The 13,515-nt window shown below is 38.5% G+C and overlaps 1 protein-coding gene across 1 annotated transcript; it reads left to right on the top strand.

The window, feature by feature from the left end:
• Positions 1-720: 720 nt before the first annotated feature.
• Positions 721-11,596, top strand: ZNF800 (zinc finger protein 800; the record flags this gene model as incomplete). Its single annotated transcript, XM_084267175.1, has 4 exons — positions 721-781; positions 3,081-3,176; positions 6,760-6,903; positions 9,831-11,596. The coding sequence occupies 4 exons, from the start codon at positions 721-723 to the stop codon at positions 11,594-11,596; spliced, it is 2,067 nt and encodes a 688-aa protein (XP_084123301.1).
• Positions 11,597-13,515: the final 1,919 nt, after the last annotated feature.

Raw genomic sequence — 13,515 nt, 5'->3', positions numbered from 1 at the left:
GCTCGCCCCTCCCCACCCGGGCGCGCGCGTGGCGGGGTGGCGGGCGCGACCGGCTCCGGCTCCGCCAGCGCCGCGGGGGGCGCCTGGCCCGGTGGCGGGCGGGCTGCGGCCGGTGGCTGTCGGGGGGCGCGGCTTTCCGCCTCCTCCCCATCTCCCCGCTCTCCCGCGGGAGCCGAGGGACGCCGTCCCGGCGGCACCGGCGGCGACTGCGAGAGGAGTGTTGGGAGGTGAGGACGGAGCGCGGCGAGGGGCGGCGGGAGAGCGGCGCGGCGGGAGCCGCCCGCTGAGGGGGCGCCGGGCCGGACGGCTGGGTTCGCTTCGCCTCGCTTCGGCCGGGCTCGGCGGGGAGGAGGACGGGTGGCAGGCGGCGGCCGGGGGGCTCTTCTCCGCCGGCCGAGGCGCAGGTGGCCGAGGCGGGCCGGGCCCGCGCTGGGTGGCGGGGCCCGGGCGGGAGGGAGCGGAGCGGAGCGGCCGGGCTCGCAGCGGCGGCGGCGGCCGTTGCAGAGGGCGTTGTGAGACCTGCTGTAAACAATGGAAACTTTCTGCGCGAAGGGTGCCGCTGCCTCCTGGCCTGCTCCGGCGGTGCCGCTGTAGGAAGTGGGTGTGCGAGGCCGGCGCTGCCCTGTGCCGCCCGTTCTGCGGGCGTGACAGTTGATTTGCTTATTTTTAGCAGGAACGCGCTGCTGGATGTAGAAGGAAAGCAGGTCGTGTGCACGGAAAATGCCTCTAAGGGACAAGTGTTGTCAGACTGACCACCATCACCATGGATGCTGCGAGCCAGGTAGGGTGGCGTGCGATGCTCTGGCTTCTTTGCTTTGCCTTCTTCGTTGGGGGCTTGCAGAACTTGTTGTGATGTTGCAAATAGGCATCGTTAGTGGCAGTTTTGGATGTAAAAAAGTTTTGGCGTTTTATGTGGAATTTTCGGGGGTTTTAAACTCTTCCAACCGTCGCGTTAAAATTACTTCAGGAAGAGAGTTTTCCAGTTCTTGCAGAATGTGTAATAATCCCCAAGCCACCACCACGTGGGCATTGTATGCGGTGAGCAGAGGAAGACGAGGAGTTGTGTAAAGCAACTGTCTGTTTTGTTTCCAGAAAGTAGAATTTTCTGGGGTTTTGGATTTATTTTTGTTTTTAAAATTACGCGTCTGGTGATTTCTTGCATTTGCTGCTTGTGGTTTTACTTTATGTCACCTCTGGTGAGTTCTGATGAACTCTAAGATCTTATTTTCAGAGGAGGAAAAAAAAAAAAAAAGGCAAACCAAACAAAGTCTTAAAATGTCTGTTTGTGTTCTACCGTCGTGTGACATGGAAGATGCCATCAGAGGAAAGTATAATGCATACTGTGAAAGTTTGGCTAACTTGCTGGTTTGTTTGGTTTTGGAATTGTTCTGCCTACTGTTATAATTGGTAGCCCAAAAGGAAATTTGGTTTCTCTCTCATTGCCTTGTTGTAAAGTTTGTTATTTGAAGGCATTAGCTTGTGTTTTGAATTGAAAGGCCTGGGTTTGGGGAATTAATAGTTGAAAGTGTGAGGATGACAACTTTGATATTGCTCCTTTAATTGAATGTAATTTGAGAGCAGCTATTGTTCAGCTAGTAGAAACATTTGTGTTTAAAATGAAATGGGTTTGAGTTGTTGCAATACTTTGGAAAAGCTAAAATACTTTTTCTTGCCTCACAGATAACAGCGATGTGTTATGTCTGGTTCATGTATGTCATTCCTCTTGATGTCAGTGGGTGTTGCACATGCATATTAGAGGCGGTTCACAAACCAAAACACACTATTTGGAAGGATAGGCAATAGGCTAGTAGAATACAATATGTCATTGTGTTAGAGATCCCCAAACGATTAGCTGATTTGTAATGGGTGTTATGTGTTCCTATGTATAATAGTATATTATGGGGCCAGCGTGGTTGGGTGGAGTGTTCATTCTGTCATTCTTTTCTTAGTCTGCTTTTCTTTCTGATGTTCTTTCCAGCTTGAATTTATTTATAACCTTACATCTTTTAGAACAACTGTCAAAATGTGTTTAATCTATCTAGACTTAGTATCTCTACGTAATTTCATACCATACTGCTCTTTATTAAACATAAATTTTGTAGATGTCCAGCGCTCCATTTAGAAACAGAAACCTTAAATGGGGTTAAAAATCAAATGGATAAGATAGGAGCCAATTTATGAACTATAAAACTTTTTTTTTTTTTCTGTCAGTGAGAAATTAACAAGAAGACAAAAGTAACGATTTTTCAAATGCATTCTTGAATAAGAACTCTTATTCAATTAAATTTTGGGTTCCCTCTGGGCAAAGCTGAATTGCCTTACGCATCCACAGCATTGAAATGCTGTTAGAATCATAGAATTGTCTTGGTTGGAAGGGACCCTTTAGATCATCAAGTCCAACCGTCCTCAATTTTCATAGGCATAAATACCACATACTGGAATATCTAGTAATTACTCAGATCAATAAATGTTTTAGTTTCAATAGACTTCACAAAGTTTGTGATGTGGAATGAAACTTTGGAAATGAGGTATTACTTCAGCAGATGGCTTGAAACAGAATCATTTCTTTAATGTGGTTTTATTGGTTAAAACTATTGTAGTAGCTATTTTTGATACAGACAACTTAGTTCTACTTAGCTTTTTTTCCTGATCACTGCTACTTTAGATTTGGATTCAGTGCTTAGGTGTGTACTGACAGTGTTGAAATCACCTCATTTGCTGTGATTTGGTAACACCTTTTTGTACATCTGTTTTGGTTTGAATGGTGGGAGTCAACTAGGAAGTTTCTGGAATTGATGGAAATGTCTAATGAGGCAGTTTGGTTTTGTAGATTTAGATGGTTTTGTGTTTGAAACATGTAGTGAGTATGCTTTTAAAAAACAATGACAAACTGTCAGAGGTATCCTGGCTGGAAAATGTATTATCAGGTGTTTTTTAATTCAATATGGATGCAAATTTTTGAGTAAAAATGCTTACTGCAGTCTTGGCCTTTGTCTATAGCTAATTTACTGTTTGCACAGAAATCCATAACTTAAAAATTAATGTTCTCTAGTGGCTTATTTTCCTTTCACGTATTTCAGTGCATCTGTTGGAACCTGGTGACCCTCCGCTGTTACAGCAGCCTCTGCAAACATCAAAATCTGGCATTCAGCAAATCATTGAGTGTTTTCGATCAGGTATGAAACTATGCCTGACTTAAGAAGTTTATTGTCTTGTTCTAAAACTTATTTAATATACTAGGAAAACCAGCACTTGCTTTTCTGCATATTTGCAAAATGTTTGGGGTAGGGTTTTTTTTTTTTAATTAGGTACTGGTTCTTTTAATAACGTTTATAGAGTTCCTGCTATATAGTCATCTTTCAAAGCCATAAAAACTTAGTTTCTTGTTCAGCTTTATGTCATCATGCTGTTAATAAGTTTATCCTAAAAGTCCTGAGATAATGAGAAAATTTAGTGTTTACCTTGACCTTTTTTAGAATTGCCTTTTCATGTGGCTCATAAGTTGTTCATTGTTTCTTGGAGTTGCTGTATGTAGTAATGAATCTAAACCCATCAACTGAGCACTTGGGTGAGCATGCCAGAGGTGACTCAAACCTTTGATGTTTTCTAGCTATTTCTATGCTTCTGATATGGCAAACCAAATGTTTTCTTTTCACAACACTTGATGCAAGAACACAGCAGTTATTAAAAAGTTTAAGTGAGGTTTTTAGTGCTGCTACGTATACAATTCTAGATTTTTCCACGTGATGCTGTTAGACATGAAACATTTCATATATATAAATTATTGCTGCTCTGTAACAGGATCCATGTCTGGGCTGAATCTTGTGGAATGCCACAATATTCAGTTTATGTTCTCTGCTTACATTTAAACAACTTATTACAAGAAAGAAAACTGGATGTGAGAGTCATCATTAGTGAACTGTTTTAATAAGAAGTGTGCTTGGATGACATCACCTGCCACGTGCATGGCAGGCTGCTTTTGCTTGAAGCAGATTAATGTAATCTCTACTAGTAATAGGAAGAAGTAGTTGGAGGTACTCTGTCCCTGGGCTACTTCTAGATCATCCTCACTGGCAGGTGTTGAATTGATAACTTACCCTGCTGTCTTCAGTCATCTGCACCAGGGAAGTTGGACAGAAACAAACCACCTTTGCCAAGACTTTACTGGTTAGTTTTGAACAAGCAGTGTTTTGTTATGGGAAGAAACTGCTTTGATTCTTGTGGTAAAGAAATTGGCCGTAATATTTAAGTGGTTTTAGCAGAAACTTCTGTCATCCAAAATATTAAGAATAACAGATGAATTTGAATCTTTCTCCCTAAAAATGAAAACGATTGCTAAAAGCATAAAATTTAATATTTCTGCCAGGGAAATATTTGTAATGACCAAAGTTCTGTACTGATTCCTTGTGATTGTGACAATATTCTAGCTTCAACATTTACAAATAATAACAGAATTTGATGATGTATCACCTGCTCCATCTAGATGTAACAACAGAACAGAGAAGGCTCCAGTAAGCTTGTGGCAGCATATAGTGGCAGAAGACTGGCTGCTCATTGCCACAAGCTGCAGTTGGTGTAGAATAAGGACGTGCTTGTTTGGTTTTTTTCTGCCTGCTGTGTCCACAACACCAGTGGATGTTTTAAATGTATTTGCTGTTTCCAGAAGTCACTAAACATCTACAGTTTAGTTCGAAAGGACCTTTTTTTTTTATTCCTACCAATGCAAAGATTCATAGCTGCATAAAGAAGGTTTGAAGCCACAGTGACCACCACGTCATCTAATCTGACCTTTAGTATGTCATAAATCCTTAAATCTTGCCCAGTAACTTGGATTAGACAAAAACAGTTCAGTCCTGAACAGAAAAAAATTGAACTGTGCATATAATAGGAGAGAGAACGAGGAACTTCTGTGTCCCTTGGTTGAGGAATAGTGGAGAATTAGATTTTGTTTAAAAATAAAATAAAATAAAATTGTTTTGGCTTTGTTTCAGGCAGGGGGCTGTGGCTTGGGCATGCAGCAGCAGCATGACCAAATTTTGGGTTATTGTGTGCTGTCATCAAATTGGAAGCCTTTTGTTTGAATTACAGTTTTGTAAATTACTAGTGTTTTATTTACATGGAGCATCTTCAGTTCTGTTTAGCTGGGTTTTTATCAGTGATTTCCTTTATATTCAGAAACTCAAGTGCTGCTTACTCAGATCTCAGCACCCGACTTGCATTTGGGGGAACTCGGTACAGTATTAAAATTTAGAATTTTCACTAAATCTAAATGTTTGTCCAGTAGCCTGCCTGTAAAAATCCAGGTCAGATGCAGGTCATGTTAGTAACACTTTAAGAAAGAGCAGGGAGAGGAAAAGATGAGAGTCTAGGCCTGTGGCTCAGGAAAGGCGTAGGATGGGGCAGAAATGGGACAGTAGCCTTAGCCAAGTTAGGGTCCCATTTTTAAGCCATTGTTGAAGAAGACACTGTGCTTTGCTAAATCTCAGTTGTAAAAGTTTTTGTAGCACTGCTTTTACACCAAGAAGCAGAATGTTGTCTTGCTAAAACCCGTTGTGTTGCAGAACTCTTAGCTGTTATGAAATTATTAATATTTAAAAGATTTGTTTAGGAAAAAATTCTGCAGTGTGACTTTGAGTTTCATCATTAAAACGTTCTCAAGAGAAGTGTCTGTGATGACAGAAAGCTTGAACTTGTGTTTCGTCCTGAGGAATGTCTTCATGCAGTTTCATAGTTGTCTGATGTTATTAAGTCTCAGTCCAGTTTCATTATATTTTTGTTTGTTGGTCTAATTTTGAATAATTTTGATTTATTCAATTATAAGAAAAAAAATCAAGGTAGAGAAATTGGCTGAATTTGGTCAGCTAGTGTTTCCTCCCAGTTTGGAGTGGGTAAGTATCCATTTAGTAATTCATTGCTAATTGTAGGCATTACGTTCATGGGTTTTGTGAGATATACAAATGAAAGACTGAGTTTGAAGTATAATTTAAACTCTGAATCCTATGGTTGTTTAAGCAAGACAGTGGCTGAAATACATCAGCATTGCTGGACCAAGCTGTATGCTTGGGTTTTCTTTAAATACATGGTCTATAATAGTCTGGAAAACATGCATATAGGAAGTTTTCTGTCTTAAATTATATGTATTTTCCTTTTGGCAGGCTTAAAATATATCTGCAGTTCTACTTTCATGCCTAAGCATCATCATCTTGATCTTGGGTCAGATACCTAGATATAATAACATTTCTTGACCTGTTAATTATTCACTTTGTTTTATTGTATATTCTGTAGTGTTTTGCCCTACTGGGTGCTCTTTTAGCATGAAATAGCTGTATAGTATATATCTTGCTCTCATAGCACTGTTGGGTAAGATGAAGGAAAAAAAATACTGCAGGCATTTTTAAATGCCCTGGGTGCTTATTCACTCCTGTTTGACAATTGTTTTGCAGCAGTTACTGTGATATGGACTCTCTTCTGCTGTTAGCTGCTAGTTTTTATCGTAAATCATTGCATTTTCCCTGTAAACTGTAACGTGCTTAATCCTTGACTTCTTAATCCTTGACTTTTTTAATGCAAATTAGGCTTGTTTTAAAAGTGAAAATTGGATTGTGTTTGATAAACTTGCAGTGCAATGAAGTAGCATTAACACAAGACAAAATGCTGCTATGTTTGCCGTATTTTAAAATGCTTCCACTTTCATGTGAAGATACGGAATAAAAGTTAAACAGAATACATTCCTTAAGTGTAATGTTTCCTTTATTACAGGAACTAAACAACTAAAACATATCTTGTTAAAAGATGTGGATACCATTTTTGAGTGCAAATTGTGCCGGAGTCTCTTCAGAGGATTACCAAATTTAATTACTCATAAAAAGTTTTATTGTCCTCCAAGTCTCCAGATGGATGATAGTAAGTCTTACTAATTGAAATATTTAATACAGATATCTGAAGTTGAGAAACTTATCTTTCTGTACCATTTATACAAACTTTCCAGAAACAAAATGCAAAAGAAGTGGAATTAATTTTCATTAGTAACATATGTAGAATGCTTTTATGGTAGTAAAGAAGCTACAGCACTAACTTAATATGCATGAACAACCAAGATCCACGTCAGTGTCATAATTGGATAGCTAGTTTATACTACCCTTTTAATGAAGAGTGTCACTGTTAACACTTTTTTCCTTCCTCCACTTATTCCTGTCTTTCTCTCTTTACTGATGCTAAAATATATGCTCTTTCTTTCCTGTCAGCCTTTCTCTTTCCCTCTTTGCTGAGCAATACTGAAAAGTATGCCAAAGGACTCTTGAATCTCATACGAAAGTGTGGATCTAAGAAGGCTTTTCAGTTTTAGATCAGCATAGCTCTGATGGACCTCAGCTGAATCCTGTGAAGTGACTTGGATCAATATCCGTAATTTTTCCTGTACTTGGGAAGCAGTGTCATGAACTCAATCCATCAGTCGTACTCATGAAACACAGGCTAAAAGTTTACCCTTTTCTTGACGGACCTGTGCGTCAGTAATCCTGTCTCTTTCCCACTGCCTCACCTCACCTTATGCTGCCTTAAGATACATTATGTGATTATGCGTAGCTTACCACCTTTGTTGTAGAAATTAAGCTTTATTAATAAAAAGAAGTAACTTAAATAGTTAAGAAAAAAAGTATATGACTATAAACGATGCCCTTTTGTTGATCTGAGTAAAGCTGAATAATTTGGAAACGTGCAGCATTCAAAAATGTTTTGTAAAGGTTTCTAATTTCTAGGTAAACATAGGTGCAATGAGGATTTTTCTTTCCCAATTAATGCCTTCCTGCCTCAATATTTCAAAGATTAGGAGCCAGCAGATACTTGTGCAGGCGATTCATTGCCCACATTGTGTCAGATAGTGTTGTGAAGGACAAGGTGAAAAAATTAGTACTTTCTGAAGTGAGTGTGCTAGGCCAGTTGCAGAGAGCTACAGAGCTTCTCTGTGAAAAGGGGTGGGTTGTACTTTCAAAGCAAGGTTAGAAGCACACCTGACTTAGATGCAAAAGTTTTAAAACAAAATAAGAATACCCTGAGTAATCACTTCCTGTTTAGCTCCTCACATTCCATCTGTCCTCTAATTAGCTGGGTAGCTTTTGTAGGGGTGCAAATGAAGAGAATACTACTACATGTTCTGAATAAAACTGATGTAAATACTTAACATAAAATTAAGTTTGATTATTTAATCAAGTTGGACTACTTTTTTTTTACAACAAATAAGATCAAAAGATACTGAACAAGAGGTAGGAATAAAAGTTCAGCATCCCCACAGTGAAGAATTCCAAAGGCTATTCCCTGATGACTTTTTTTTGAGATGTATTCTGTTAGTGAAGTCATAAAACGGTCTGCAAAGGTGCTATGAAATAGGAAGGACTTTTTACCCTTGACAAAAATGACATAGGTAGCCCCATTTGAAACTGACTGCAAAAGGTATTAAAGATTCAGTGTTAAAAGATGGATTCCGAGCAGCAAAACAGCATATTTACTGACACTTTTTTTCATGTGTTGCTGGTAGCATAGAAGGAACAGCCCTGACTAAGTGTGGGTTTTTAATTAGCTGTTATGAGGAATCATGTCTTCAAATCATCATATGCATAATTTTGAACCGTTTCATCTCAGTGCCTCACCTTTTGCTGTGGCACCTTGGCTTCTTGGTTATGCCAGTGCAGATGCTTTGTGTTACTGTGCTGGGAACTAGATCACTGCACTAATTCAGCATTTAGAAAACAGAATATATCTGAGGCCCATATAATCATGAAGGAAAATGGGAGCAATATTATTTCTTTTTTCATAATACAAAAACTGTGGGGTATGCAGAAAAAATATCAGGCAGTAAAAGCTATCAGTGTTTCTAGTAAAACAAAAAAAACCCAAACCACTTAGCATTGTGGTATCTAAGAATATATATGCTTCAAAAACATTTGCATAAGCTTTTTCAGAACTAGGTGTATTACAACAGTACTTCAAAGGCAAATTTCAGCTTGAGAGGTTTTACTGGCATCAGACAAGCAAGGAGAACCCCTGTATCCTTCTTGTTTTTTTAAGTCTGCTCCAACTGATAGGGACAGAACACTGAATGAATCTTTGGTGAACCTCAGTGATGTTATTCTTTATTCAAATAACTTATTTGTCTCTGTTTTACTGTTTTGAGAAATTAGTACTTCTTCCCCCCCCCCCCCCCCCTTTTCTGAATAATACAGGACCTTCCTGTTCTTAATATTTACCATCTTACTGTATCACTGAGCTTCTTTTAACTGCTTTGGTATTTCTAAAAGCTTTCTCTGCATCAGAAGTTGGGATCTCTCTTACCTACTTATATCTTTGTGCAGTGCTCAGGTTACTCAGAGATTTCATTCTTTATTAAGGAATGTTCAGAATTCAGAGAGAAGAGCTTATTACCAGAACTAGGTTCCCTTACTGAGAATGTCCGTTTCCAGCAGAAGGAAAATCAGTTTCTCATGATACATCATGCACCTGCAGAACAAGCTCAGCCATACACTATTATTTTGGCAATTTATACAGATTTTTAAAGAGAAATTTAATCCCAGGCAAACTAATTTTTAATTTTAAGTGGCTTTCACATTAGCACACTAGAAGGATGTACTTCCAACATTGGCTTTTAATAAAAAAGTCGCTTGTACCGATGTGGTAAAAGTGATAACTCAAAACCTCTAAGTATAAATAGTCAGAAGAATAGTACAAATACAGGATTTGTGCAAGTTTGGTGGCTGAATTGACATGGTGGTTAAACGAGACTTTGAATAATTTGAAGTAAAAAAATCATTAAAAAATAACTTTGCCTCTCTTCACAGACCTCCCAGATATAAATGATAAACAGAGTCAAGCCATAAATGACCTCCTGGAAGCAATCTATCCAAGGGTAGATAAGCAAGAATATGTCATTAAATTGGAACGTATAGAAACTAATCAGAATGCTGTATTTCAGTACGTATCAAGGACTGACAGCCCTGATGAGAACACAGAAAGTAGTAGTACTGCTGATCAAGCTCCAGTACAGGTACAGGAACCCAGCACTGAACAACCTAAGAATGTTCCAGCTCCAGCCCCAGTCCCAGCTGGGGAGGCTGTAGAGTCACCTCCTGCTGATCCCATTGCAAGCAAAGTGATACCTACTCCTGAAGAACAGCCTCCAGCCGTAAATCCTGAGTCGGACTCTCCGGATACTTCTGATTTTGGCCACCAGTTGATCTGTTGCCTCTGTAGGAAGGAATTTCACTCCAGACGCAGTGTACGTCGGCACATTCGCAAAGTGCATAAAAAAAAGATGGAAGAGCTAAAGAAGTACATAGAAACAAAAAAGAAACCAAACCAGTGCTCTGCAAAAGGACGAAATAAGAATGTTCTTGTAACATTAGGTAGAAGTTGTCCTGTATGTTATAAATCCTTTGCTACAAAAGCCAATGTAAGGAGGCATTTTGATGAAGTTCATAGAGGATTAAGAAGAGATTCCATCACTCCTGATATAGCTACAAAGCCTGGGCAACCTTTGTTCTTGGACACAGTTTCAGCTAAAAATTCTTTTAAGACCCGAAAACAAAAGTCGTCTTCAAAGGCTGAATACAATTTAACTGCATGCAAATGCCTTCTGTGCAAGAGAAAATATAGTTCACAAATAATGCTGAAAAGGCACATGCAAATTGTTCACAAGATAACTCTTTCTGGAAAGAACTCTAAAAGAGAAAAAGGACCCAACAATACTGCCAACGGCACAGAAATAAAAGTAAAAGTTGAACCAGCAGATTCTGTAGAACCTTCACCCCCTTCCATTGCCCTTTCTCCACAGAATGAATTAAAGGGAACAAATCATTCAAATGAGAAAAAGAGCACACCGTCAGCACAGAAAAATAAACTTAAACAGGACCCTGAGAACCCTAAATCAACTTCTAAATCAACCACTAAATCAACCTGTAAATCAACCGCTAAATCAACCTCTAAATCAACCAATGCATCTGCTGCAGGTGGCCAGCAAAAAACCAGGAAGCCAAAACTTTCAGCTGGCTTTGACTTCAAGCAGCTTTACTGTAAACTCTGTAAACGCCAATTTACTTCCAAACAGAACTTGACAAAGCACATTGAGTTACACACAGATGGCAATAACATTTATGTTAAATACTACAGGTGTCCGCTCTGCTCTTACGAAACACGTCGCAAGCGCGATGTGATAAGGCATATAACTGTGGTTCATAAAAAGTCCCCACGCTACCTTGGGAAAATAACTGCAAGTTTAGAAATTAGAGCAATAAAAAAGCCAATTGATCTGGTTCTAAATAAGGTGACAAAAAGAGGCCCTCAGAGGGATGAAACAAAACAGATTGTTTCAAAACAGGATGTCACCTCTAATTCTCCCAATAAAAAGTATGAAGGAGCTGATGTTGGCATTGAAGTGAAAGTAACAAAAAACTTTTCTCTGCACCGATGCAATAGATGTGGGAAAGCATTTGCCAGGAAAGCTTTTCTAGAACATCATAAGAAAACCCACAAAGCAAATGTATCTCATTCACCTGAAGAAAATAAAACCAAAGGCAGAAGTACAAGATCTAAAGCTGTTGTCTGGTGAGGAAAAAAAAGAAGGGTTTGTTTTGTTTTGTTTTGTTTTTTCTTTTTGTGGTTTTTTGGGGGTTTTTTTTGCTTTAAGAAACAAAACAAAGCCACCACCTTTCATTTGCTGTTGTTCATTTATTGCCGAAAATGTGTTTTGGTTTGTTGTTTTTTTTTTTCATAGATTTCATGGTTGAGCAACATAAATACTGAGGTGGATGTCAAATTTGTTTCTTAAATTTTGTTTTTAGTGTTTTGGAAAAGAGTTAATTTCTGAATTTGTCATTGTAGGAAGTTGGAATAGAATTTAGATTAAACTGTACCGAGTCAACTCTTTAAATTGCTTTACAGCATCTATTGTAATCAAGCTAATATGCGTACATTTCTAAAATAGTACTTTTTAAAAAATTAACAATGATTTTGTTTGGTTTGAATAACTTAACCTGTTAATTGACTTCTCTGTGACCCACTTGAAGAAGTACGAAGGGTGCTACAGTAAAAGCTGTTGACAGAAAAAAAAAAATCTATGAACTTACTGGAATTAAGATGCATGTATTTTCATGTGTATTGCCTATCCTCTGTCAACAAAAGGACATAGAACAGTTTTTTCAAATGTAATTTGGATGCTTAATTGTTTTGATTTAAAAACTATGAGTGAGGTGCTTGCAAACACCTTTAAAATCATCAGAGTTAGAATTTGATTCTTTTAATGCTTATGTATATAAGCATGGGTTTGGAGACTCATGGTCATTTATTTTTTGAAGTGTTTGAGTCTCTTGAAGGATATTTTTGTTTTAATATTTTAAATATGTGTGTAGAGATCTGGCCAGTAACTTTCTAAACTTCTGCTTATATGATACTCTGGGAATATTTTTTACACTTGGAGGGATTGTATTTGAAGTTTCTCAGCTTTCCACAGCCTTCATGTTAAAGATGTCCTTTTTTTAAAAGGACTTTTTTAAAAAAGGAAATTATGTATGTATGTGGTCAGTTTGTATTTCTGAATGGCACACTGATGCCAGATTGGGGATCCCACAAAAAATATAACAAAGAGAGACAGAAGCGATACCTTTAAGAGGTTTTAACATCCTTATTCAGAACAACTTTCTAGTACATTGGATGAAAAGGAAACCAAGTATATGTGCCTTGTTCTGTATCTCAACTCAGACATACTGTTTCCCAGGAGGTGATTTGGTTTGAGTTCAGCTTTTGTACTGCATTTCCACCTAGCTATGCTAAAATGTAATCGGGTGCTTTTGTGACTTTGTAACAATTCGTGGCTAAATGAGAGGGAACTTCAAAAATAAACTGAGCTGGACCCTGAATTGTTGCTGAATTTAAGAGGAGGAGGAGTGACTTCTTCATTTTGATCAAGAACAAAAAAATTAGCCTTACAAATTATTTGTGTAATTTAAGAACAGAATTATATGGATAAACTCAAAGTATTAATTTATTCCTGTTTCTCCTCAGATAGGTTCAAGTGATGTTCGGAAAGTTTGGAGTTCGTTTGAATGAAAAAGACTTTAGTTGGTTGTTGGAGCCGCTAATATCTTGGTAACGGTACTATAAGGAGGAAATAAGCTTGTTGTTTACTTTACTAAATTAATAACCGCTCTGCTTGTAGGACGGTGCCTCCTCCCAAAACACTGAAGTAGTTGAAATGCACGCGTGCTTCTAAATTAGCAGTTATGCCTATGCAGTTGAGGTTTGACAGAGAATAGAATGAACTTCTGACATTACAAAGAGTGCAGAGTTAATGACCAGCAGCTCTGGAAGAAGATTTTTGTTCCTCATTTAGGAAATCATCTTCAGAGAACTCATCATGCATACTGGTCCTCCCTAGTAGTGCTAACTGATGAACAGCTCTAACGTTTTTGTGATACCCTACTTTGGCAAATGTTGTGTTATATACTGTTCTAAATTTATTACAAATGAATG

Source organism: Gallinula chloropus, assembly GCF_964237585.1.
Source record: "Gallinula chloropus genome assembly, chromosome: 1".
Classification (NCBI taxonomy): Eukaryota; Metazoa; Chordata; class Aves; order Gruiformes; family Rallidae; genus Gallinula; species Gallinula chloropus.
Note: the sequence above shows the minus strand (reverse complement) of the source record. Positions and strands in the feature narration are given on the sequence as shown.